The 22,622-nt window shown below is 45.0% G+C and overlaps 5 protein-coding genes across 8 annotated transcripts in view; 2 read left to right on the top strand and 3 right to left on the bottom strand.

Annotated features, from left to right (window-relative positions):
- reln (reelin) overlaps nucleotides 1–8,512 on the top strand; it is a 129,481-nt gene extending 120,969 nt beyond the window's left edge. Inside the window, exons 60-65 of one of the 2 annotated variants that reach the window (XM_064342867.1) lie at nucleotides 156–313; nucleotides 734–953; nucleotides 1,848–2,045; nucleotides 2,538–2,636; nucleotides 4,242–4,365; nucleotides 7,141–7,227. In XM_064342867.1, coding sequence (XP_064198937.1) covers nucleotides 156–313; nucleotides 734–953; nucleotides 1,848–2,045; nucleotides 2,538–2,636; nucleotides 4,242–4,359 — 793 coding nt within the window. In that variant the 3' untranslated portion in view covers nucleotides 4,360–4,365; nucleotides 7,141–7,227. Of the gene's footprint in view, nucleotides 1–155; nucleotides 314–733; nucleotides 954–1,847; nucleotides 2,046–2,537; nucleotides 2,637–4,241; nucleotides 4,366–7,140 lie in introns of both variants that reach the window. The other variant, XM_064342868.1, reaches the window with a different exon arrangement.
- A 721-nt stretch (nucleotides 8,513–9,233) lies between these two features.
- LOC135258570 (protein Bouncer-like) lies at nucleotides 9,234–10,753 on the bottom strand. Its single transcript, XM_064342037.1, has 2 exons — nucleotides 10,746–10,753; nucleotides 9,234–9,609 (listed from the first exon to the last, which is right to left on the bottom strand). Exons 1-2 carry the CDS (start codon nucleotides 10,751–10,753, stop codon nucleotides 9,234–9,236), a joined length of 384 nt encoding a protein of 127 aa, XP_064198107.1.
- Nucleotides 10,754–10,992: 239 nt separating this feature from the next.
- On the bottom strand, nucleotides 10,993–12,364 carry LOC135259031 (protein Bouncer-like). Its single transcript, XM_064342869.1, has 2 exons — nucleotides 12,178–12,364; nucleotides 10,993–11,762 (listed from the first exon to the last, which is right to left on the bottom strand). Exons 1-2 carry the CDS (start codon nucleotides 12,204–12,206, stop codon nucleotides 11,249–11,251), a joined length of 543 nt encoding a protein of 180 aa, XP_064198939.1. The 5' UTR covers nucleotides 12,207–12,364; the 3' UTR covers nucleotides 10,993–11,248.
- A 1,896-nt stretch (nucleotides 12,365–14,260) lies between these two features.
- golgb1 (golgin B1) overlaps nucleotides 14,261–22,622 on the top strand; it is a 30,180-nt gene continuing 21,818 nt past the window's right edge. For all 3 annotated transcript variants that reach the window (XM_064342861.1, XM_064342857.1, XM_064342858.1), the window contains exon 1: nucleotides 14,261–14,386. The gene's annotated coding sequence lies outside the window, so the exon portion shown is untranslated. The remainder of the gene's footprint in view (nucleotides 14,387–22,622) is intronic.
- On the bottom strand, nucleotides 14,388–20,177 carry guca1aa (guanylate cyclase activator 1Aa). Its single transcript, XM_064342864.1, has 4 exons — nucleotides 19,590–20,177; nucleotides 16,994–17,143; nucleotides 16,135–16,228; nucleotides 14,388–15,218 (listed from the first exon to the last, which is right to left on the bottom strand). Exons 1-4 carry the CDS (start codon nucleotides 19,785–19,787, stop codon nucleotides 15,007–15,009), a joined length of 654 nt encoding a protein of 217 aa, XP_064198934.1. The 5' UTR covers nucleotides 19,788–20,177; the 3' UTR covers nucleotides 14,388–15,006.

The raw sequence follows: 22,622 nt of genomic DNA, 5'->3' as shown, positions 1-22,622 counted from the left end.
CCTGTTGTTGGGCTTGTCAGTTTGTCTTTAGACTTGTCAAAGCAGAAAAACATCAAGCATTGCATTCTCTGTGAATTGTAATGCATGTGGCTGTGATTATGAACTGCTGATGATTTGTTTGTAACGCTTCCCCCTGCCTCTCTTGTTCACCTCAGAGCGACGCAGTTCCGCTGGATACAGAGGGAGGGCGCCGGCGAGCGGCACGGCTGGGGGGTGGACCACGTGTACATCGGGGAGGCGTGTCCCGGCCTCTGCAGCGGCCACGGCTACTGCACCAGCGGCGCCGTCTGCATCTGCGATGAGGGGCATCACGGTGAGCCGAAAAACTGTCTCACAACTAACCGCAACTAACCTACATCTGAGTGAGCGCTGTGTTGTGGATATACTCTCTGTTTCCCTGTCTCATTTTCCTTTGATCCATTTGCCACTTCCTTGCCTCTCTTCCTCTCTGTTTCTCACCTCTCTTTCTGCTCTCTCTCTTTCTCTCTCTCTGTTTCTCTCCCCTCTTTCTCCTCTCTTTCTCTGTTTCTCTCCCCTTTCTCCTCTCTTTCTCTGTTTCTCTCCCCTTTCTCCTCTCTATCTCTCTCTGTTTCTCTCCCCTCTTTCTCCTCTCTCTCTGTTTCTCTCCCCTCTCACTCTCTCTCTCTCTCAATGTGTCTCTCCCCTCTTTCTCTCTCTCTCGGTTTCTCTCCCCTCTTTTTCCTCTCTCTCTCTCTCTCTCTGTCTCTCCCAGGCGACGACTGCTCCCTGTCCAGCAGCGACCTGCCCAGCTCCATCAAGGACAACTTTGAGTCGGGCAGTGTGTCGGAGGAGAGCTGGCAGCTGATCCAGGGAGGGGGCGTGGGCAGTGGGTGTGGCCAGCTCTCGCCCCACGCCCACGGGGACTCACTCTACTTCAACGGCTGCAAGATGAGGCAGGCAGTGACCAAGCCCCTGGATCTCACTCGAGCCAGGTAGGTAGGGGCGTTCCCTCACAGACAGGGGGGTAGGTCTCTTTAAAAATAGGGGAGATGCTGTTGCTTGGTGACTGGAGAGTGGCTGACATCCAATTAATTTGCTTTGAGTTTCCCTCCATGAGGGAATGTTCCTGGATAATGACTCAGTATAAATTCCTCTATGAATTCTTCCCTGTCTATCCATGAATAACCAGACACCTCTGTCTGGAGTTGTATTCTGTGTTTATTAGAGCTCCTGTAAAATCCACCTGCAGCAAGCAGTCAACCACAGCTAGACAGTAAAGTGAAACGAGAGCTGCGTAGGAATTCTCCTTATTCAGCAAATCCTCAGGAAGCTGTTGCAGCTGCCAAACTTGGCCCCAAAGCAGAATACAGGCACTTTCTTTTCCCCTTTTCCAAGTTTTACTGGCAGGCTGTTGATGTTTTGCAGGTATTTTTCTTGTACATTAATGAAGGTAAAACTCGAGGAGAATTTGACCTTTCTTGTACAGAAAACACCACAGTAGGAAAGGCAGAGTCAGCTCTCTCGAGTCATTATCCAGATTAAGGGAAGCCATTGTGAGCTATTGACCCCGAAACAGATGCATGCAGATTGCCTGTCTGAGGCCGCAGACCTGATTAGATACAAAGTCTGGATTGGGGTCAGGGAAGAGAGATGTCTCTGTGGGTCACTGTACAGTTAGTAAGGCCTCAAACATGGCACATAGTTTTCTCTTGATGGGAAGCAAATGCACACAGCAAGGAAACCTCACACATCTGTGAGGAACACAAACAGTAAGCTCTGCTTTGTAGTGCTGTATTTTGTGTATCTCCGTGCGCTTGGCGGTGTCAGCCAGCACTGCTAACCCGGAGTCCGTCTGCGCGCCTCCCCCCCCCCCCCCCCCCCCGCAGCAAGATCATGTTCGTGCTGCAGATAGGCAGCGTGTCGCAGACGGACAGCTGCAACACGGCGCTGGACCAGCCCGACACCGTGGACCGCGCCGTCCTGCTGCAGTACAGCATCAACAACGGGGTCAGCTGGCACGTCATCGCCCAGCACCAGCCCAAAGACTTCATCAAGGCCCAGAGGGTGTCCTACAACATCCCGCTGTGAGTATGCCGCCGGCGCGCCGCGGTTAGCGCTCGGGAGGAACACCGGCGCGGTTTCGTGTGTTTAGCGTGCGGCTGAACGCACCTCCTGGTGAAACTGACGAACATTTGCGCTGATACACGGTGAAAACACTGACAATACATGCCCATGCTGCGATACAATCTATGAACATCATATAGGCCAGGGGTAACCAGCCCTGTTCCTGGGGATTTACTATCCTGAAGTTTTTCCCTAATTTGGCACACCTGACTCTTCTAATTAGCAGCTCACCATGATCTCTAGCCGTTGAACTAGGTGAAAACAAACCTACAGGATGGTAGATCTCCAGGAACAGGGTTGGCTACCACTGATACGGACTTAGGCAATTTTATCATGGCAAAATACAGAGTACTTGTGCCTTAGCTGTTCTATCCTGGTATCGTGTAGCAGATGAAGCCTTCAGCTCCAAATCTCCCCACCCCCCCCACCCCCCACCCTTTTCTGTCCCCCAGGGAGGCGAGGGTAAAGGGGGTGGAGCTGCGATGGTGGCAGCCTCGCCACGACGGCGCCGGGCACGACCAGTGGGCGTTGGACCACGTGGAAGTCGTCCTGTGAGTATCCCTGCTAGCGGAGCCCCTGCTGTCTACCCACACCCCTCTCCCCAACACCTGTGCCACTCCCCACACACCCCCCCCCCCCCCCCCGCACGTCCTGCAAGAAGCACACACACACACAAACACACACATGCACCCTCCACTAATCCAATCAACTACACTGAGCAAATTGCACCCTCTTCCTGTCCCCCCTCCCACCCCAAAAAAAAAAGTAAAAATAAAATTGTGTGCCAACAAATGTGTAGTCTGCTGGAATGTTATTCTGAAAATTTTCTGAATTTTTTTCTTATAAATTATGCTATTTATTTTCGGGGCGAACGAGAGGTGGGGTGTGACCTTCGATGCACACGCCCCCAGCCCTGCAGCCATGTTAGATTTGCACCTACAGCAGCAGTTCTTATGGGGTTGCACGTGACAAAAGAGACTCTTCCTGTGAACATCTACAGTATGATCTCTCCAAACCCGCAGACCACAAAACATTCAAAAAGCCCAACGCTCCTCGTTTGGCATATTACATGCAGAAGAGCGAAGCTTTAAGAGTTCTACATCCGCTTCTCTCTCTAAGCTGCAGGTCAAAGACTGACCTCAGTTCAAGTCACTCAGCCTTTCTCACGTTGTGCTCTCTGTCTCTGTGCTGCCTGAGGAGATAGACATCTCTAAAGCTCTAGAGTCGTCTCTCTCCCAGTCCCCGGTCCCTGGTCCCAGTCCCAAAGTGGCTGAGCTCGTTTGCGTGTCTCGGTCAGACAGCTGTAATTAGCTCAGTGACGCAGAAGGACCCCTCAGCCTCTCACTCTTCTGTATGAGCTCCGTGACCGAGTCTCTGACCGAGTCTGAGCGAGTCCGAGTTCTCTTCCGACCGCTGGACGCCGTACCGCGATCCTCACAACGCTTTCTCTCTTCCTCCTTTTTATTTGTCTTTCTCGTTGATCTGTCCATCCCTTTGATTCCTCCTCTTTTTTCGTGGTGTTACTCCCTCCCGCCATGTCGCTCCTGCTCTCTCCATTGGGCCGTCTGTTCGTTTACCGCGTGTCGCTTCCTTCCCTCCTTTCTCCTCTGCCTGTTTTCTGTTGCTGCTCTCGTCTCCTTCCGTCCTGCTCCCTCTCTGTACCCTGGGTGGTCTCTGTCTCTCTTCATCTCTCTCTCTGTCTGTCTCCCTCAATGTCTCTCTTTCTTCCTCCATCTCTTTCCGTCTCCCTCCATCTCTTTTTGTCTCTCTCTATCTCTCTGTATGTCTCCCTTATTTCTCTTTCTTCATCTCTTTTCCCATCCATCTTTCTGTCTCCCTCATCTCTCTTTCTTCCCCCATTTTTCCCTCCATATCTCCCTCTCTCTTTCTCCCTCTTTCTCACTTTCTAATTCTGTCTCTCATTCTCCCTCTGCCTGATTCTCATTCCTTCCTTTTCCTTTATCTGATTCTCCTTCCCTCTTTTCTCTCTTCTCCCACGCTTCTTGCCCCCTGCCCTTCTCTCTTCTCTCCTCCCTTCTTCTCTCCTCTCCGTTCCTCTCTGCCCTTCTCTTCTCCTCTCCTTCCTACCCCTCTCCTCTCCTCTCCTCTCCTCTGCTCTGCTCTGCTCTGCTCTGCTCTCCCCCCTGCCTCCCCAGGCCGGGTTTCCTGGCCCCCCAGACCTTTCTGCGAGGCAGCTGCCCCCTCCTGCCCCTCCCCTCTTGCGCTCTAACCTCTGCTCTCTTCTGTATTCTGCTCCCTGTGGCATGGCTGTAGAGTCAGGTAAGTGCTCCGCCTCTTCCGGAATGCAGCCTCCTCCACCCCTCCCCCCAGCAGCAGCACCGCCACCACCTTCACCTCCACCTCCACCTTCTTTTGGCCTTCATCCATCTCTTTGTGTGCCTCTTTCCCTGTCTCATCCACAGAGTCACAGGTGACCCCCCTGCCCCTCCCCCAAACTTTCAGAGAGCAGCCTTCTAAAAGTTTGGTGGGCTATAATGTACCTGGGGGCGTTTCTTCAAGGGAAGCTCTTCCCAACATGTGACCTCAGACAACACTATACATTAATAATATATTATATTGAAGAATATTGTTTAACCATAAGGGCACAACACATTCATGTATGGAAGAAGAGGAGGAGGAGGAGGCTGTGACAGCTAATGCTGGCGCTGGTATTAGCGATTCCCAGAAATCTGAAAGAGGTTTGTGTGATGAGAAGATTAAAAAGCCCAGCTATTAAGCTTGATAGGTTACTTTCAATACTTCAATTAACCCTTTCAGTCTAGCTTCTAAAAATGTGATCATCAGGGCTCTCTGAATGTTAGTAACTGCACTGCAGGTCCTCAGCACCTATTGTTAGTTAGAAGCTCCTTTTCCCCTTTTAAAAAGTGCTTGGGAGGAGGCAGCTACATTGTTTTATGGATTATTAAAACTTTATCCATTTAAAATGAGAGGCCTCCTGTTACATGGCCCCAACATTGTTTTATTAGAGAGCTGGAATAGGTCAGACATGGCTGGGTGGGCAGGAGCTGGATAAGACAGGCTGCCAGGGAAGTGGGTCTCACTCTAACTCTGTATCGTAAGACCCTTACATTGCTGGTTTGTGACAGATATATCTGATAGGTGTAATTAGCGTTTGTTTGAAGCAGGGCACATTACAGAATGGTGGAGAGAGACCAATGGAATGTGTGCTCTGATGTCATCTAGATACATGTGCACATAATACATGCTCTCTGACTTTTACAGTTTTTAAGAGAGATATGACACATTATTCCTCAAGCACAGATCTCAGATCAGGTTCAAAGGCCCTACTGGATATAGGCCTATACCCAACAACTTCTTCATTACTGGCCCTGAATCAGTCATGCCACTTCAGTACACAAGCGGTGATGTGAATGTGAATGCTTAGGGGTTTTCCCCCTGAGGTCTCGCCCTATTGGTCCTCAGATTCACATCACCGCTTGTGTGACTCTGTGGTCTTCGTGTTTTGGGGCCCTCTCCAGAGTTACGAAGACGTTCGTCCCCACATTTCATCCTGTAGCTGTCCCCCCCCCCATCTAACACCCCGCATGGCTTTCTGAGTGTGCCACACACCTCTGCCCCCCCCCCCCCCCGATCTAACCCTCCCTGCCAGTGGCCCGCCCCGAGCCGTTAGATGGGGTGCCCTGCTTGTGCCTCCCTTCCGATCACGTGGAGAGGATAGGGGGACCAACACAAGCCACATCCCACTCCTGCCAGTCCTCTGTCCCCCCCACCCCCCCCACCCTCTCCCTGCTTTGCAGAGGCCGCTGCCTGCCCTGGCTGCACACCTGGCACACTGGCACCGCCCTGCTGGATGGAAGAGGCACTGACAGGCTAAGCAAGAGCGATTATCACAGCTGTCTTTTTTTTGGTTCATTTAGTTTCTTTTTCTCTCTCCCCCTACTCCTCTGTCCTTTTTTTTAAATTCGTTTTTGTTTTATTTTTATTTTTTATTTTTTTCTCCAGCATTGACCGTAACTTCAACTATGACCTCAAACATTCGCTAGAACGAGCAGTCAGAGGTCAGACCTCTGATATTCTTAGGCCTGCTTCCTGTTCCTCCCTTAGTCCTTGTGTTTTCATAAGGAATCACATTTCAGTTGCAATGATGTTATCATTTAAGCAGATGATATGAATGTACCCTAAATCACTGCTTTAGTTCTTATTTCACTGTCCAGCGACAACAATATATTGTTGTTTCAGTTCTATGCTGTATCAGTTTCGAGCAGAATGGGATTTTTGGGTTTTTACCTTTTTAGGAGTTTTTGTTTTTTTTTCTAAAAATTTGGATATTTGGACCATCCTGGAAAGGAAATGTTGCAGAGAAAATTTGAAAATCTCCAGGACATTTAATGGCCTTAATGACCACAAATAGACATTATTTACCATCTAAATGTCCTCACAGCGAGTTAAATATTTCCTTGGTTTTATTTGAATGCTTTTTACTTGTGAGTATAGTCATTACATAAAATTTATTTGGCAGATGCTTTCATCCAAAACAATGTACAATGAGTGTATATGAAAGGTCACAACTACAAAACACAGGTTCGATAAGGTGCAATACTCATTTTTAAACAGTTATTCATGGCCATGAACACATTAAGTCCTGTTCACACAGTAAACATTACAGTCTGACCTAACCTATGCTATGTCAAACTGAGTCAGCAAACACTGATGTTCTGGCCCGAGGCCCTCACTACCATGAACCAACAGTGCTGCGCAAAAAACGTTATTGGGTGAAGATGAGATTGTGCAGCACAGAAAGCGTGGAAACAGCCTTGGGGTGCATTCATATCAAACTTTTAAAAGGAACTGTCTGAGGGACAAGACCGGGGCCTGTTCAGAGGACCAGTCAGCATGAGTGTTTGAGGTTATGGGAGGAACCCAGAATGAGAATGACCTGCAAGCTGCCAGCATGGTCCTCCTGTCTGTGTGGGCTGTCAGGCCGGAGACCGGGGGCTCCACCATTAATCAGCTTTCCCTCCTCTCTCCTCTCCTCTCCTCTCTCTCCCTCTCACTCTCTCTTTCTCTCCACAGCACCCGCAAACAAAACTACATGATGAACTTTGCACGACAGACCGGCCTGCGCCACTACTACAGCAGGAAGAGGCGGGCACTGCGCCAGCGGGCCTGAACACAGGGAGGGATTCGCTCCGTGACCTGCCAATCACACATAAAACAGCCCTCCTCCCCACTCTGCCCCGTTGACGTAATGCCCTGATGAGTCCCACCCACCAGCGGATTCTGATCAGCCTTAGACCATCCCACCTCCCACAGCCCCACCCCCCCTCCCCTCTGACAGACACATGGGCCATCCAGTTAGACGCCTGGGAAGATCTGCACTGCAGCCATTGGAAAAGGCCTTCCCCTGGGAGAGCGATGGGAAGGATACGGCAACAAAGCGGCCATTTTGTTTACTTTCCATGGACTTTCAGGTTTATAATTGTTTTATTATTATTATTGTTATTATTATTATTGCTGTTTCTTGTTATTATTACAGTTATTGCGATACTACCCCCGGCCTTCCCCCTTCACTCTTCCTTTACCACACTGTGAAGTATGAAAATAAGAAAAAAATTAAAAATCACTGAAGAAAGGGATCAGCAGTCAAGTGACATTGAAATGTGAGGTGGGAAGACCCGCATCTACATCCCAAGAGGACAAAGTTGAAGACGAAGATGAGGATGACCTTTGATAAGGAGTACTGTGTTCTTGCTGTTCTGTGTGTCTGTGGGTTCTTTTTGTGACAAGTTGATTGTGGTGTTCCGTTCATTCGTTCGTTCGTTTTTATACTCACTTTTTTCAGCTGTTTCTTTTGCGTGTTTATCCCGGACGGTTGGTTGGTTGGTTGGATGTTTGGTTGGTTGGTTGAGGGTAACTCAGCCTTGGAGGCAGCAATGAAGAAAAGAACAAAGAAAAGGAGAAAAAAGAACAAAACAAAACTAAAAAAAGAAAACCTAAAAAAAATCTTTCAAAGACTGAAAACTTTTGTTTATTATAATTTTTTTATATATGTTGGTTCCCGAAATACAGATATTTATGGTAAAGTTCTCCACGTAATCTATTTAAGATGCACTGTGCGTGAAATCTTATTTTCTAGTGAAATGTTATTTTCTAGTGTTAAGTTATTAGGCAGTGGAGTCTGATGCTCTGACTGCAGCGCTGACCCCATCCCCCTTTCTCTCGTGCTGTTTCTCCTCCCCCCTCTCTCTCTTTCTCTGTTTATTTCTCATTCCCGGAGGTGAGGTTTGCCCTATCAGTGTTGTTTTTTGCAGTCTGTGTACTATGGACCCCCCTCTCCCCAGTGTAACTCCCGTATAGCAATCTCCTGTATATATATGTATATCCACTCTGGGGACACCCAGCAGCCTTATAAAGGGAAATAAAGTACTGTCCAAACCTCCGTGCACATCCCGACGTGTGTGTGTTTGTGTTGGTATGTGATGTATGGACACAGTGGCCAATGTATTTATTGAGAAAATATGGCTACAAGCATCAGGACATAGAACTGTACAGGCCAACAAGAACCCAGAACTGTCCGAACCAACACTTCCATCGTGGAAATCTTGTCATTTCTGCCAGTCTACCAGAAATAGGACCTTATCTAATTACAGGTAGGTAGGTAATCCTTGTGTCTCAATATTCCTCTAGCAAAACAATCTGGAAAGGAAATTTAAGCAATAAGAAGCTGTGAAAGACTGAATGTATACACACAAAACATGTTTATTAAGAGACAGAAAACAGAAGAAAAAAAAAAACTCTGGAACATAAGTCCTTAAAAAGTCATTCAATGTGTCACAAAATTTTAAAAAAATGTATCAATGCAGAATGCATTTTTTGGTGTTTAATTTTGACTTTGCTTGCAGTCCTGATCCACAGGATCTGAGGAAAATCATCAACTCTCAATGTTAACTTGTGATTCAGAGAGCAGATATAAAAAAAAAAGTTATTCAGTGCAAGAGGTTCCTCTGATGAAAATCTGCTTCTGGACAGGGTTGGCTTCCAAACCCAAAACCCTCTACTGTCCTGGAGACCTTTCACCAGTGGGAGTGGTCCTCTGCTCCTTCATCCTTAAAAAAAAATGTACCCAGACTCCCATGCCTGGTGCATTGTTGAAGTCCATGGAAGCACTAGCATAGCCAGGCAGGTAGAATGATCGCTGCAGCCGTTGCCAGGGCGATGGTTGCAGAGTAGACTGAGCCGCGTGAAGCGGAGTTACAGTAGTGCCAGTCACAGCAGCTGTAGCTCATGGTGAAGTTGGTCCCTTTGTGAGGGACGGTGTGCTCCGAGAGGCAGTCTTGCTGGGACATGCAGCCCCGCGCGGAGAGGGCGACCCGGCCCCCGTAGCTCCCGCTGGCTGTGAAGCAGAGCTCCTGTGGCGGGCACTCGGCGAGGACGAAGCTGCATTCCCTGTCTTTCGACAGCAGGGGGCAGTAGTAGCAGAGCAGGTTCTCACAGTGCAGCACTGGTAGGTACAGGCAGGCACACAGCACCACACACACAGCCCTGACGGGAGAGAAACTGACAACGCAAACAGCCAGGGCAATAAATGGGGCTAAATGAACACATGGACACAAGCGTACGCACGCACATGCACGCCCCTCCTCCCTCCCAATTCTAGGTCATGTTTACAGGTCTTTAAAATAATCCAGATGGCTGAGGGATCAGAGACTCTGCAGAATTTTACTTACCAAAAAACAAGCCAACTGTAAATGTACATCTTTCATTTTGAAAAAGTCCATGTATAAAAGGCAATGTAGACCATCAGTAAATCCCGGAATAAGAAAGTGCTCAGTTTACCAATGCACTGTGTGCTCTTAAATTGGAACTTCTGTGAAATTGCATCATATGCTCAGAAAACCATTGTTAAAACAGGGATGAACAAACTTCCAATGGCCACTGAATGTCAAGAGAATAAAGAACCCCTTTCATGCTAGTAACAAATTGATTGCACATGTACAAGAGACCGTCATAGCAAAGGCTATTTGCGGATCAAAAGCATGTGTACACAATTCTATTCCAGAGTTCAGTTTACTCAGGTAATTGCCAGTGGGGCTCTACAAAGAAAATACACAGTGTAACTGTAATTGAGCGAATTCAAATGTAGTGCTGGCTATGGATAAATGCCTTGCAGGTCACAAAACATGGCATTCAAACAAAATTACTTCTGTAGTTCCATGCTTTTGTATGATCAGCACAGCATTGGAGAGCTTTTTAAATTTTACACATTACTAATACTTCAGTTAATTTACAACTAGTAATGGTCTCAAAATGGCCTGACTGACAACTTGTCAATTTTTTTAGTCTGTTGTCCATTTGGGATTTAATGTCAATTGCAAAAGGTGATGGTTTCCAATAACTGGAAGCTCCTTGGCTTTCTTTAACTCATGCAAGAAAGTGCTTTTGGAAGAACAGAATAATAGGAATAGGTGATACTAATTACTGGAGGATTCCACAAAAGGAAAAATGCTAAATAGGTATACATGGCATTCAGGCACCTTTTCTTTCAATAGGCTGGCAGAGACTGCTCAGAAAAGGGCATTAAAAGATGGTCATCCAAGTAAGAGTGAGTTTTGTGAATGTCTTTTGAAATTCAGTTGTGTTAAAATACTCCATTCCCTTCCCTTGTTTCCCCATCTCACCTGTACATCCTTGCTTTGCCAGTTTGATTTGAACTTTAAGGAACTCAGTCTGGAAAGACTGGTAGAAGACCAAACATCTAGTATTGAATTAAGGACTCCAGGTGTTTTCTTTAAATCTCCAATTACACCTGAATGAATACTCCACCCACTTAGAGGTTCTCTTTTGAACACACCTGGCAGAGTTCCCTCCCTCTAACACACCTGAAAACAGTTCCACCTGTCCACCAAGTCAATGAAAGCACCTGGATTGAAAAAAATATTTTATTGGCTACATTTCCAATTCACAAGTTGAAGATGTCAGCACTGGTCAATTATGAAGAAGCAAGGGAGATCACAGAATACCTTGCGTCCAGGAGAACGGTATGTCTACACCGTTCTCTTCTGGGTCATTGAAGTCCTTTCCCTCTCTTCTAAAAAAGGGTACTCCTCTCGCATGACCTTCCCTCCCCACACAGTTAATGGCAACCAACACTTTGGTAAAATGTTCTTTCAGTCTGCATTGGTCAATTGAGAGCAGACAGGACCTTTAAACCTGGACCCACTCCAGTGTTGTTTGAGTGTTCCTGTAAACGATTGTCCTCTGGGCAGTCGTCTACGGTGACGTCATCCACTGTGACATTCATGGCAACGCCCCCCTGGGAGCCTGGCATCATTCCAAGCAGGGTGCTGTACTGCCTGGGCCTCAGGTTGCACCGGTCCCGGCAGCAGCAGGTGTAGTTCATGGGGTAGGTGGCGTTCATGAATGTGACAGGCTGCACGGTGCCGCACAGCTCCCGCGACACGCACCCTTGGGCCGACAGGAAGTGGACGCTTCCGAAAAACGCCCGGCCCGAATAGCAGCGGTCCCGAGGCCCACACTCCGTGGTGGCGGTGGCGTTTGGTCTCTGCCTTTTGGGCTGCACGGGGCAGAAGTTGCACAGCAGGCCCCTGCTGACCAGAGGAGCGCACAGGAGGCAAATGCACAGAAGGGCACAGTGATGGGGGCAGGTCACACACAGGGCCCTGTACAGGGTCAATCTGACAAACCAAAACAAAATGCATGTCATTAATAATATTCATAGAGCAGCCAATGCTTCATGGCTGAATTACATGGACTTAATCTTTGCATAACATGCCAATATTTTGGAGTCGGTTACATTTGGAAGTATGAGAATTAGACAGCGGACTCAGTGGTCATGGCTGGTTAGGTAAATATGTAATCCCCTTTCCCCATGAACATAAAATGATATGCCCACATTAAAATGTGAAGCCTATGTTTGCAATAAAACCAGGAAGGAATGAGTTACACCTGTTTTATTCAGGTGGCAGCCTTGTAAAGGGTGCTAGTGTACAAATATAGAATTTATAAATACACCAATGTCCCTTTAGACCAAAATAAATAACTGGTAAAGGTGTATCGTGCTGTGTAATAGACCCAAATGCAGCTGCTTACCTGAACATGATCTCCTGTTGCTGCACCATCTCTGGGACTGTACCAGAAACAGACTTGTGGATGTTATGCCACAGGTTGAAAATGGCTGAAGCCTGACCAGAGCTGGTACCTAGTTGGATTATATCTCAATTTAGAACAGGCAGGGGTTGCAACCTGAGTCCTGGAGGGCCAAAGTCATTAATGTGCACTTAATTAATGAATTAAAGCAGTTGATTACACAGTTAACTCACTTCACCTGGTCACTCGGGTCTGAACTGGGTGCTGACTGTTAGGTAAAAAAAAAAAAACCCAGCAAAGAGTTGCAGGCCACTGGTCTGGAACTACTGGAGATGGCAAACATGTGCAGGCTTGCGTCTGATTGGTTTAGGTGCTACTGTTTCCAGGTCTTTGTTCACACACAGCTGAACATTTCTAATTAGGTCATCGGTGGAAGAGGAGGTCATTGATTAGGGGGCTCAATCACTCTAATGAAGTGAGTCTGGGCCCACATTAGCACAGTCAATTTATATTTGATAGGTGAGAAACAAAAGGGTTGAGGAATAGCAATTAACACAACGTGTTACTGAAAACACTGTCATAAATACAATTCCCCCCCCCCCCTCCAAATCTTTATCTTTATTTGAAATTGCACAGCACAGTTTTGATATAAAATTGTGATGTAAGAACAATTGGTTTATGAGCTTGAGAGAAGGGTTGATTGCCAAGATGAAGAGATATATCATGTTGAGTTGGTATTGGTTATTCATACTCCATAAGAATTGTTTTGTATGCAGCAATATTCTTATTTGGACTATATTGGAAATACAATATACTGAAATATGATAAATATATTTCACAGTGATGTAGGTCTAATTTTAAATATATATATATATTCTAGTATCTGAATATCTTTCCTAATCATAATAATATAGTTTATTTCTCTTTATTTTTCCACATGGTTTATAATATACTGAAATGTATTTAATTGGAGTAAGGGAATTGGACAAAAATAAAAACAACAAAACTTTCCAGTTTAGCTTAAGATCTTTATTGTGCAAATATACCTTTAAAAAATCTTTTTTTTTTTCCATTTTCCAGCAAAAGGCACCAGTTCACCTTTCCTATGGATAATGGTCATTTCTAGCTGAAACTCAAAGTAATGCAGCTCAAGGTAATGTATAATATTCACATTGACAAGCTTGCTTGTATAATACATATATATACTTGCTGGGGCATTTTCATAAACATTTCCCTTGGGGAAACTACATGCATTTCCCTGGATAAGGGCTTATATAGGATAAAGTATATACAGTAGGATACTAATGATAATTTATCATTTTTGAATCCTGTAAAAAATATGCAAATACATATACAAATACAACTCCATAGACCTGAATCAGCTAATTGGCCCATTACAATTTTCTATCAAGACTATGATAAGAAAAATCAGGTGTCTTCGCGCTGGGCTAAAACAAAAACCTGCCCACACATCGGCACTTTTCGAATAAAATTGGACACGCCTGCCATAGACCAGAGATTCTCACATAGTACAGTACTACTGGTTTTCTTTCATACCTGATAGTTAATTGATCGATTGATGTCACTGACTGGCCAGAGATTTAACTCATCTGGTATTCCAGATTTTAATCCGTTCTGATGAGCGGTGAACAATGAACACCAGCAGTAACCTACCCCTGGCCTTGAGGGCCAGATTTGAGTGGTTTCCAAACCTCTCTGGATACCCGCAGCTGAATCCAGGTATTGACCTATTCCACCTCAAGCACACCTGGTACAACTAATCAAGGGCTTGATTAGTTGTATCAGATGTGCTTGACGTGGAACACACCCAATGCCTGGATCTGGCTTGGGGTACCTGAGGAGAAGTTTGAGAACCACTGCCATAGACACTTCATAATTCTGTGCCATCTTGTACTTGTACGTAACCAGTAGATTGCCTTTGAATTCAACGCCCTGCAGGAATGGAATTGGCAACCACTAATGTAAAATTCTCAAAACAATATGGCTGGAGTCAGAATGGTTTGCCTTGGGAGAGCCATAAGGTGGTTTCATTTTAATCAGTAGTCATTTTAGGAAGGAAGATGTACAGTGACTTATATGATTAAGCACCAAAATATACCAATAGCCAGCAGATACTGTGGCCATTCAGGACTGAAGTCAGAAACCCTGCCTTAAAATCAGTAACCAGTTCAAACCCAAGAACTCATCTGAGGTGAGTGAAGTGCTTTAATTGATCATATCCAGCAACACTAATCTGTCAACCTTGTGGCTCTTAAAAGGCAATATATCACTGGTAGTTATGTCACACTTTAAGATGTGAAGACAGGGATGAATTTTAAAGTGCAAACATTGACTATCCAGATGGATTTACCCACTGATGAACGATGATGAATTTCTGGAATTTCAGCTTGATCATTTTGGTGTCATCACCCACCCACACAGGAATGGGGATGGGATGGGGAAGGGGAAGCGGAAGGGAAGGGAAGGGAAGGGGGGGGGGGCTTTGATGTGATGACCTTGGGATTGGCCTCCTCAGTTATGTGTCCCTGGTTTTTACTAGGGAGAGTTTTGATTTGATTGGTTTTAAATGAACAAAATGTCACTGGGTGGAATGATGAATTAAAAAATATTTCAGTTTGATTCTTCAAGAAGCCACAGCCAGCATGCATGGTTCCTATGGTGGCCATGTTTTTTTTGTTTTCTTTTTTTTTGGTTGTACCATCCTCCACTTATGCAACCTGACCTGCTAGCTTTTTCCAGCCGCAGTGGTCCTGTGCATGCCAAAATTTACTTCAAAGTTGTTTTCCAGCTTGTGGGATCGATCACATTTTTTCACACTGTAGGACTCAATGACGTCTGGGCAGGGCAGGATGGACACTGAGGTCCAGGTGTATGGACCAGGTGTGTGGGTGGAGTCTTCATGTTGCCCCGGCGGTTCTGGATTACGCGTGTGATGTGCGAGAGATCCAGACTCTTCATCATCACCTCCGTGAAGTCCTTGTCTTCTTGTGCCCCTTTAACAAACTCTACGAGCGACAGCTCCCCTAATGGATGGGATAGAGAGTGGCATCAGCTTTCGGTACAAAAATTAACATCTTGACAAGTAAAAGTCATTCTGAAACAAAATCAGCCCAGTGTCAGTGAAACTCTAAACCGGTCCGCTACTGCTTTTTATTAATGGCTTCCTTCCAAACATAATAAAAATCTGCCAAAAGTGAGATTAGGATTACAGAGGATTAGGTTGGCCGCTGGTTCTACTTCCTCCCTGTTTCCTGGCATGTTGGATGGTGGGAGCGCTGTGGGGGCAATGTCTGACAAATGAAGGACATCCAGAGCACAGCGAGACAGCGAGTCAAATTAACAGTGCTTGTTCAGTTGCTGTCAGCACAGCAGGCTTTGCGGTGGGTAATCTCGTATGCAAATCTAATAATACCACGTGCCCTTCTGTAATGCAGACATCGTCCCTGCCCACGTGCAAGCAAGCCTGCACGCGCAAATGCACATGCACTCATGCACGCGGTGTGCACAGACATGCATGCATGCATGAATGAATGAACCACAGGTTTCTGCATTGTGACGTGCAGATACACTAATTATTGAGATAAAGGCAGCACCAGGACACCAGTGCATCACTTGAATGCCATCAGTAAGAGGATCTTCAAATTATAGTGCAAACATCCAGAGGCTTGTATCATGAAGCAGGATCACTGAGTTAGCTGGATAACTGCACTAACTGAACCCAGAACAGTTTTTCCTTCAGTCCAAATGTTCCAGATTTGGGAGGGTTTCGGGGTTTTACTCAGTTAGCCTGCTAACACAGTAGTACTGCTTTGTGATACAGGCCCCAGATTTCTGTGCTATAAGGTCTATGGCAGTCACACATTCTAAATTAGACTAAACTGCATGCTGCATGTTGTGCATTTCCTGCTAGCTGCTGGAATTGGCCAGAAGGATCCTCACCATCTCCGTTGATGTCGATCCTGTCAAATACTCGGTTAGTGAACTCTTCTACATAATCCTGGTCCTTCTCACTTCCACGGACTACGTGGATTGCCTAAGAGAGAGGGAGAATGCAATAAACCAGACGTGCTATTGACCCACAAGAGAAATACAAGTCACCCTTGTAAAAATGCAATCACAGCATCATGCTCGATGGAATGTGACTCTGACTACCATGGTACTGCTGATGACGCAGTCGGATCAGGCGAAGGCTATAATTATCTTTGGCTGGGAATCGGCAGGTTAATCCAGCAGGCCGCTAACTGAGTGATTAGCACAAGGCTCTTGGTGCAAGCTTTTCCTCATGGGGACACACACACTTGATCTGGTTAAATGAGCATGAGATTAGGCTCTGTACTGTAACCCTCTGATGTAGTTTTAGATTTAGTATTTGACACTCCAAATGCCCGAGTTCAGGACCTGAGAACTGAAACACACTGGAAATTAGGAGTGTTATTAAATCAGGATAAAAATGCATAAATATTTTACAACAATCACCATTTTGTTATCTGACCTTGCATACAGTAGATGCAATTTAAAACCTCACATTTCCACTGCTGCCTATAAAACAATGCTATCCCTTAGAATTGTGCAGTAAATGCTTATTGTTATGAAGTCTTTGTACGAGAGGCCATGATTGTAATGAACAAATAAGCTATATTAAAACAATTTATACATATTTTAACCTTTTACAGTCACGTGCAGTACTACATATACATGATGTGCATTTCTTTGTGAACTGAAGCAATCAGATGATGTGTGCGTGCATGCGTTTCTATGCACTCAGATGCACTGTGTGTTCCCTTGGCAGTTTCTCTACCATCACAATGTTGAGCAGCTCCTCCCGATCGATGCAGCCGTTGCCGTCCACGTCATACAGCTTGAAATACCAGCGCAGCTTGTGTTCCATCTTCCCCCGCATGACCAGGCTGAGGGCCGCTACGTACTCCATGAAGTCTAAGTAGCCATCCTGCCATCAAGGAAACAAGTATACATTAGTCAGGGATGACAGGTGTCCTGACTGGGTGTCTGTAAGCCAGGCTGAATACACCCAGGGGCTGTTCAGCTCGAACTTTGACTAAATTCTGTTGGCTTGTGATGTCACAGTCACAGGCTGGTGATGCTGCTTTCTTTGCCAAAGCCTAATCAGGCCAGGCAAACTTCTCAGTTCTTTATGGGCTGCTCTGTTCAAATTCATTCAAATGAAACTGATTGATCACGAGCCTTCCCAACCCCTCTTTCAGGTTTTTTCCCCCTGTGCCCTCCCCCCATCCCCAGTCTGGGTCACCTTCCCTCTATTCCTCTGACCTCAGTCAGACACTGCCTACGTCAGCTCAGTTATGGAGGTAGTCTTGTATGTGTCTGCTCCATCCTTATCTGGTTTCCAGTGACCTCTAACATCTGACCAGGCACTAATCTCTGAGCCTCAGTTGCTCCAGACCTCTGGCTGCACCACATCAGAGGACAGTAAGCCCCGTCTGCCCTGCCTTCCTGCTGTGAACACGTGACCACGTATTTGCTCTAAAGCTGGAATCTTCTCTCACTAGCATCCTTAGCATGTTTGCTCTTGGTCATGGTCAGTAAAGACAGGCACCAGAATCCAACGTTGCATGTTGGCCTTCAGACAAATATCCAGCAAGAGCACTTGGACTGGATGGACGTTTAGCAGTGGTTAATCTTAATGACTCCCGGCTATGGAGTCAGTGCCCAGTACGGTACTTATGGATCTAGTTTGCCTTTTTAATGAGCTTAGCAGAGCTCGAGCAGAACACCACTCTAATCTGCCATTGACGTAGGCTGACTGAGGATATATTGTCAATTGATGTACCTGGTTACCTTGTACCTGATAATCACACCTAAAAATTAGCATCTAAAAACATACACCTATGATATACAATGGCTTCCATTTGTTTCACTTATCAAATGCTTAATGGCAATGATTGATTGGTTAGTTGAATGGCTGGTTGGCTGGTTGGTTTATTGATTCATATGTTGTTCCCTCACTTGTGATTAAACATATTTATGGAACTCCGTCTCAATGGAATATCGTGCCTTCACAGACTGAAATTTAAACAGTGCTCGTCTGCGCACAGCATAAGCACCAATTAATTAGTCAGCTCAAACTTTCCACTGAGAGCTGAACTGGCATGCATTGTGTCTGTGTATAATTTAAATCATGTTGTGGATTCGCTTGGCACACATTATTGAATCAATTTAAGAACCTTGTTCAAAGCTACACACTTATTTGCATGTTGTTTTTTTTGGCTTGATATTTGTTTACTATAATACTGGTTGTGCTGTAGTAATGATAATGTTGTGCAGTTGACACTGATGTGTATCTGTACAATGCAGTACATCCAGATTTATAATCAGTCTGGATAAAAGGCATATGAAATGAATGGGTGAATGAATTAATAATATTGCATCTATGCTTTTTGCAGCTGCCCTGCTTCCCTGACAGTTAATCCACACTGCTGTCCACAACCACAGCAATGCTAACTGCTAGGTGTGCAAGAACCTGACTACTGCCTTAATCTGTAGACTCTTTTTATATATTTTTTTACTTACACCAACTGCATCTGAAATGAACACGAGAGAAAAGGAGACTTGCTTCAGGCCGAGAGGAGTCACCAATCAGGCTCAGCGGAACCTTTCAGCAAGGCCGAGAATCAATGGGGTAAACTCAGAGCTAAAGTGATAAGCCAGCTGTAAGCCAGATTAATTGGATTTGAGGAGGAAATAATACTGAACCAGACACTGATCAGCTACTGCCCCAAAACCACTTGCCTCATCAATTACTACATTTCTAGTACTACTTAACTGTATGTTCTATTCATTCATCATTTAGATAGTCACCATAACACCTTGTAATATTCTCTATGGTTCTGCAAATGCATTCTTCTGAGAGATTTTGTAAAGTGCGGCCACATACATCCCCTTAGCAAACTTCTCTGCTTCTCTCATAGCACAACTAACTATAACATCATACAGCGCTCATATTCCACTTACGTGACACAAAATATTTCATTATATATATATATATATATATATATATATATATATATATATATATAGTGAAAAGTCCCAGAGTTATTCAGAGGTTCTGGCTCTGCATTTACAACCAGGAAGTTTCACATTTGATTCCCAGGCATAGTGCTTTTACCAGAACATTGAGCAAAGATATAATATCTAAATCGGCAAATATTGTCTAACAAATAATATTTGATATCCGCAGTAAATGTGATCTTGGGTAGGAGCAAATATATTCTTTTTAAACACAAATTCAGAAAAACGAAACGTTCTCCCAATTCAGAAAATGATTCCGAATCAGGTGAAATTTGGTGGCAGTATCAAATTTCCTGGTTTGTGTATCCTTGCGAGCCCTTGACAAGATGACTTGTCCCAAGTGTGCTTACCTTGTTCATGTCAAAGGTGTAGAACATCTCCTCGATGTAGGCATTGGCGTCGGGCTCCAGTCCACACAGCCCGAAGAACTGCTTGAACTCGTGCAGCATCAGCTGCCCCGAGGGGCACTCCATCATGAACTTCTTGTACCAGATGTGCATCTCCACCGACTGCATGGTGTTGTCCGAGCAGCCGCTAGCATTTCCCATCACCGCTCACCGGCGTTGCAAGATGGAGAGAGAGAGAGAGAGAGAGGGATGGGGGGGAGAGCGGGTGGCAGAGGCCGACTTTTGGGGCTTGGGTGTGGGATGGAGGAGTTCCCTTGATCCCCTGAACGCTGCTGGGCTGATCGCTCTGGTGTGAGAAGCCGCTCCGCTCAGTCAGGCGTCATGTGCACTGGAGAGGAAATGACGGCACCGGAGACTCTCCTGTTGGCGGGGATTGGCCCACTTTTGGGATTCCCTCTGCCCATGACCTGAGTCGCTGCCTGTAATCTGCCCGTAATCAGCAATTAAATGTCTAGGGGGAAGCCTTAGCGAGACGAGGACGGCACGCCTGACACCTGCAGACAAATGCCTTGTGTCCTGCGTGCGATGGAATGGGAACAGATTTACCCTTCACACGCACAGGGGTATACAGCAGTGGCTGATTTGACCTCGTTATTTTAATACCCTTGACGTGCATGTTGCCTGAGAGCTGCTCTCACCTCTACAGCCTGTGGAGTATGAGCTCCTAAAACACAGCAGACCAGTGTAGTGCCGTAGTTCTGTTTGTCACCTCAGACACTGGGCCATAATCCAGCATTAATATCAACAGCATCTTCATTTTTAATGTTGCCTAACCTCATTTTTTGTCATTTGAAAATATGGTGCCTTTTGAAAGAGTAGTTTTGTTTTTCATTACTCTTTGATTAGCAATGTTCACATCATGACACTTCCTGCCAATCTTAGATTACTAGGCAAGCCTTTAAATGACCAGAAAGAGAACATGACTGCTTGTAACCATGTGAGTGGGTAGATCAGCAGCTCCACTTTCAGATTACTGCTTGTTACTGGTATGAGTCCCCACATCGTTATGGATAATTACTAGATGTCATGTAGTGTTGCTCGTTATTATACTAGTATAGATCATCACAGATCTAATTGCATGTCAAAATACCCTTTGCTTCTAAAGATAAGTGAGCATTAGTAAGGTGATAACAGAGGCTCATATGCTTACTTTAGCACCGTTTAAAGAACTATGCTAGCTGTTTACGATTATTCGTTCCAGTTTCATAAACAGAGAAGAAAAATAAGTATGCAATCATATAACCCGTGTTTTAAAATTGTTTTAAAAGGACGCGCCAGAGTTGTTAAATGTGCTCTGATGAGTGCAGAGGAAAAGGATGCATGTGTTTGTGTGTACGAGCCCGTATCCATATGTAAATGCACATACTCGCAGTATCTCCCTTTTTCACAGTAAAGAGGTTACAGAAATCAAACACTGTTAACATTTAAAAAGTTACATTCATTTTCTGTTTAGTGTAAACTGCTATCGCACATTTGTGGTTGCCCTCCATATCGTCCTCGACTCATTCAGTTCAACACCATTCTGATTTCCTCCTGAACGTGGATGAACCCCTCACTGCATGTGATGGAGTTTGATATGAAATAGTAGAGAAACGAACACATGGTTTCATTGGATTTATTTTAAGTATTTTCACATTCAACCGAGTCCTGCATTATCACACCAGCACATTGATTAATATAGCAATTTCTGCTGCACACTGTTACTGACATTGTTAATTATATTAGTAGGCTAGTAGCCAACATTGGTGTTAAACACAGCATGACTCCTACAGACGCCCTACACTGCAGGCTACCAGCAATGATCGTCAATGTCTTAAACTCTACACATCAAAACACTGAATATCTCTGTCATTGCTGCTCAATGTCCTGTAAGTGAAATGCATAAACGCCAGAATTCCTCAGACAAGGTCTATTTGGCAAGGCCAGAAAGGGATTTTTATTTTCTATGAACAACAGTAACGTTTAAAAGGCATTCTTGCAGTATGTCAGGAAATAGAGAGGGCACAGAAAGTTTTGCTCACTGATTCAAACTTCAGGAGGAAAAGAGGGCAGAAGAAATGGCCCCGGAAGGTCTTGGCATAGCAGTAGGATGTCAACAAGAAATTTGACATACCTCCTTCCATAATACTGCTGATAACAACGATTAACCAAGTTACTTTTTGCTGACTTTCGCACCAAGCAAACTCCTGGACCTTGAGAAGGCAGCTTAGTTTCAATAATGCTTACTTAACACACAGGGTGATATGACATAAAGTCTAATTCAGTCCTTTGGGCACAGTACAGAATAGCAGACAGACAGATATCTCACTGTAGACTTCCCTGCTTCAGGGAAAGGGTAAGAACCAGCATAAATATTAATAAAGAGAAGACAGTGCCTGTGGTAAAAAAAAAAAAACGTATGGCAACGCAAGCTTTGAACTCTCTGAGATGCAAACTCACAACTCTATTTCAGCTTTGGCACAAGGCGTACAAACACAGGCTTACTGCAGACTGAATTATCAGGAACTAGCTGTGACAGATGGAACTAATGTAAAACTTGTCCTACGTGTATGAAAAGTACTGCACTAATTTGGTTTGAGAACAGCAGGCTTACTGTATGACATTCAACCCTGCCTGACTGCCAATGCATTAGAGTGAAATCTTCCAGTAGTGTAGGGGTCTTCACAGGTTCAGGATGAAGACCGATATCATATAGAAATAATAGCGTGCACATACACATGCATACACCATAACATCAATGTTAAAAATACTAAAACCGACATAAATAAATAAAAAGAAAATCATGTATGACTTGTAGAAAACTAAAACTGACTGCCATTTGGCACATCGTACTTGATCTAGCGCTCTGTAAATGATCAATTCCAAATGGAGATATATTTCCAGAATGAGAAAAAGAAGTTGCCTAGCAACCTTGAAAGACCCCATACTGAGCATTCATTTCATTTCCAACAGTTCTGGTTTCCTCAATGTTCTTGA

Source organism: Anguilla rostrata, chromosome 7 (genome assembly GCF_018555375.3).
Source record: "Anguilla rostrata isolate EN2019 chromosome 7, ASM1855537v3, whole genome shotgun sequence".
Lineage (NCBI taxonomy): Eukaryota > Metazoa > Chordata > Actinopteri > Anguilliformes > Anguillidae > Anguilla > Anguilla rostrata.
Note: the sequence above shows the minus strand (reverse complement) of the source record. Positions and strands in the feature narration are given on the sequence as shown.

Excerpts from the sequence above, each read along its gene's own strand:
- LOC135259031 (XM_064342869.1), bottom strand. The coding sequence starts at position 12,206 with ATGGTGCAGCAACAGGAGATCATGTTCAG. Across the intron at positions 11,763-12,177 it reads CAACAGGAGATCATGTTCAG|ATTGACCCTGTACAGGGCCC; the intron begins GTAAGCAGCTGC and ends TTGGTTTGTCAG.
- guca1aa (XM_064342864.1), bottom strand. The coding sequence starts at position 19,787 with ATGGGAAATGCTAGCGGCTGCTCGGACAACACCATGCAGTCGGTGGAG. Across the intron at positions 17,144-19,589 it reads ACACCTTTGACATGAACAAG|GATGGCTACTTAGACTTCAT; the intron begins GTAAGCACACTT and ends CCTTGATGGCAG. Across the intron at positions 15,219-16,134 it reads GATCGACATCAACGGAGATG|GGGAGCTGTCGCTCGTAGAG; the intron begins GTGAGGATCCTT and ends CCCATCCATTAG.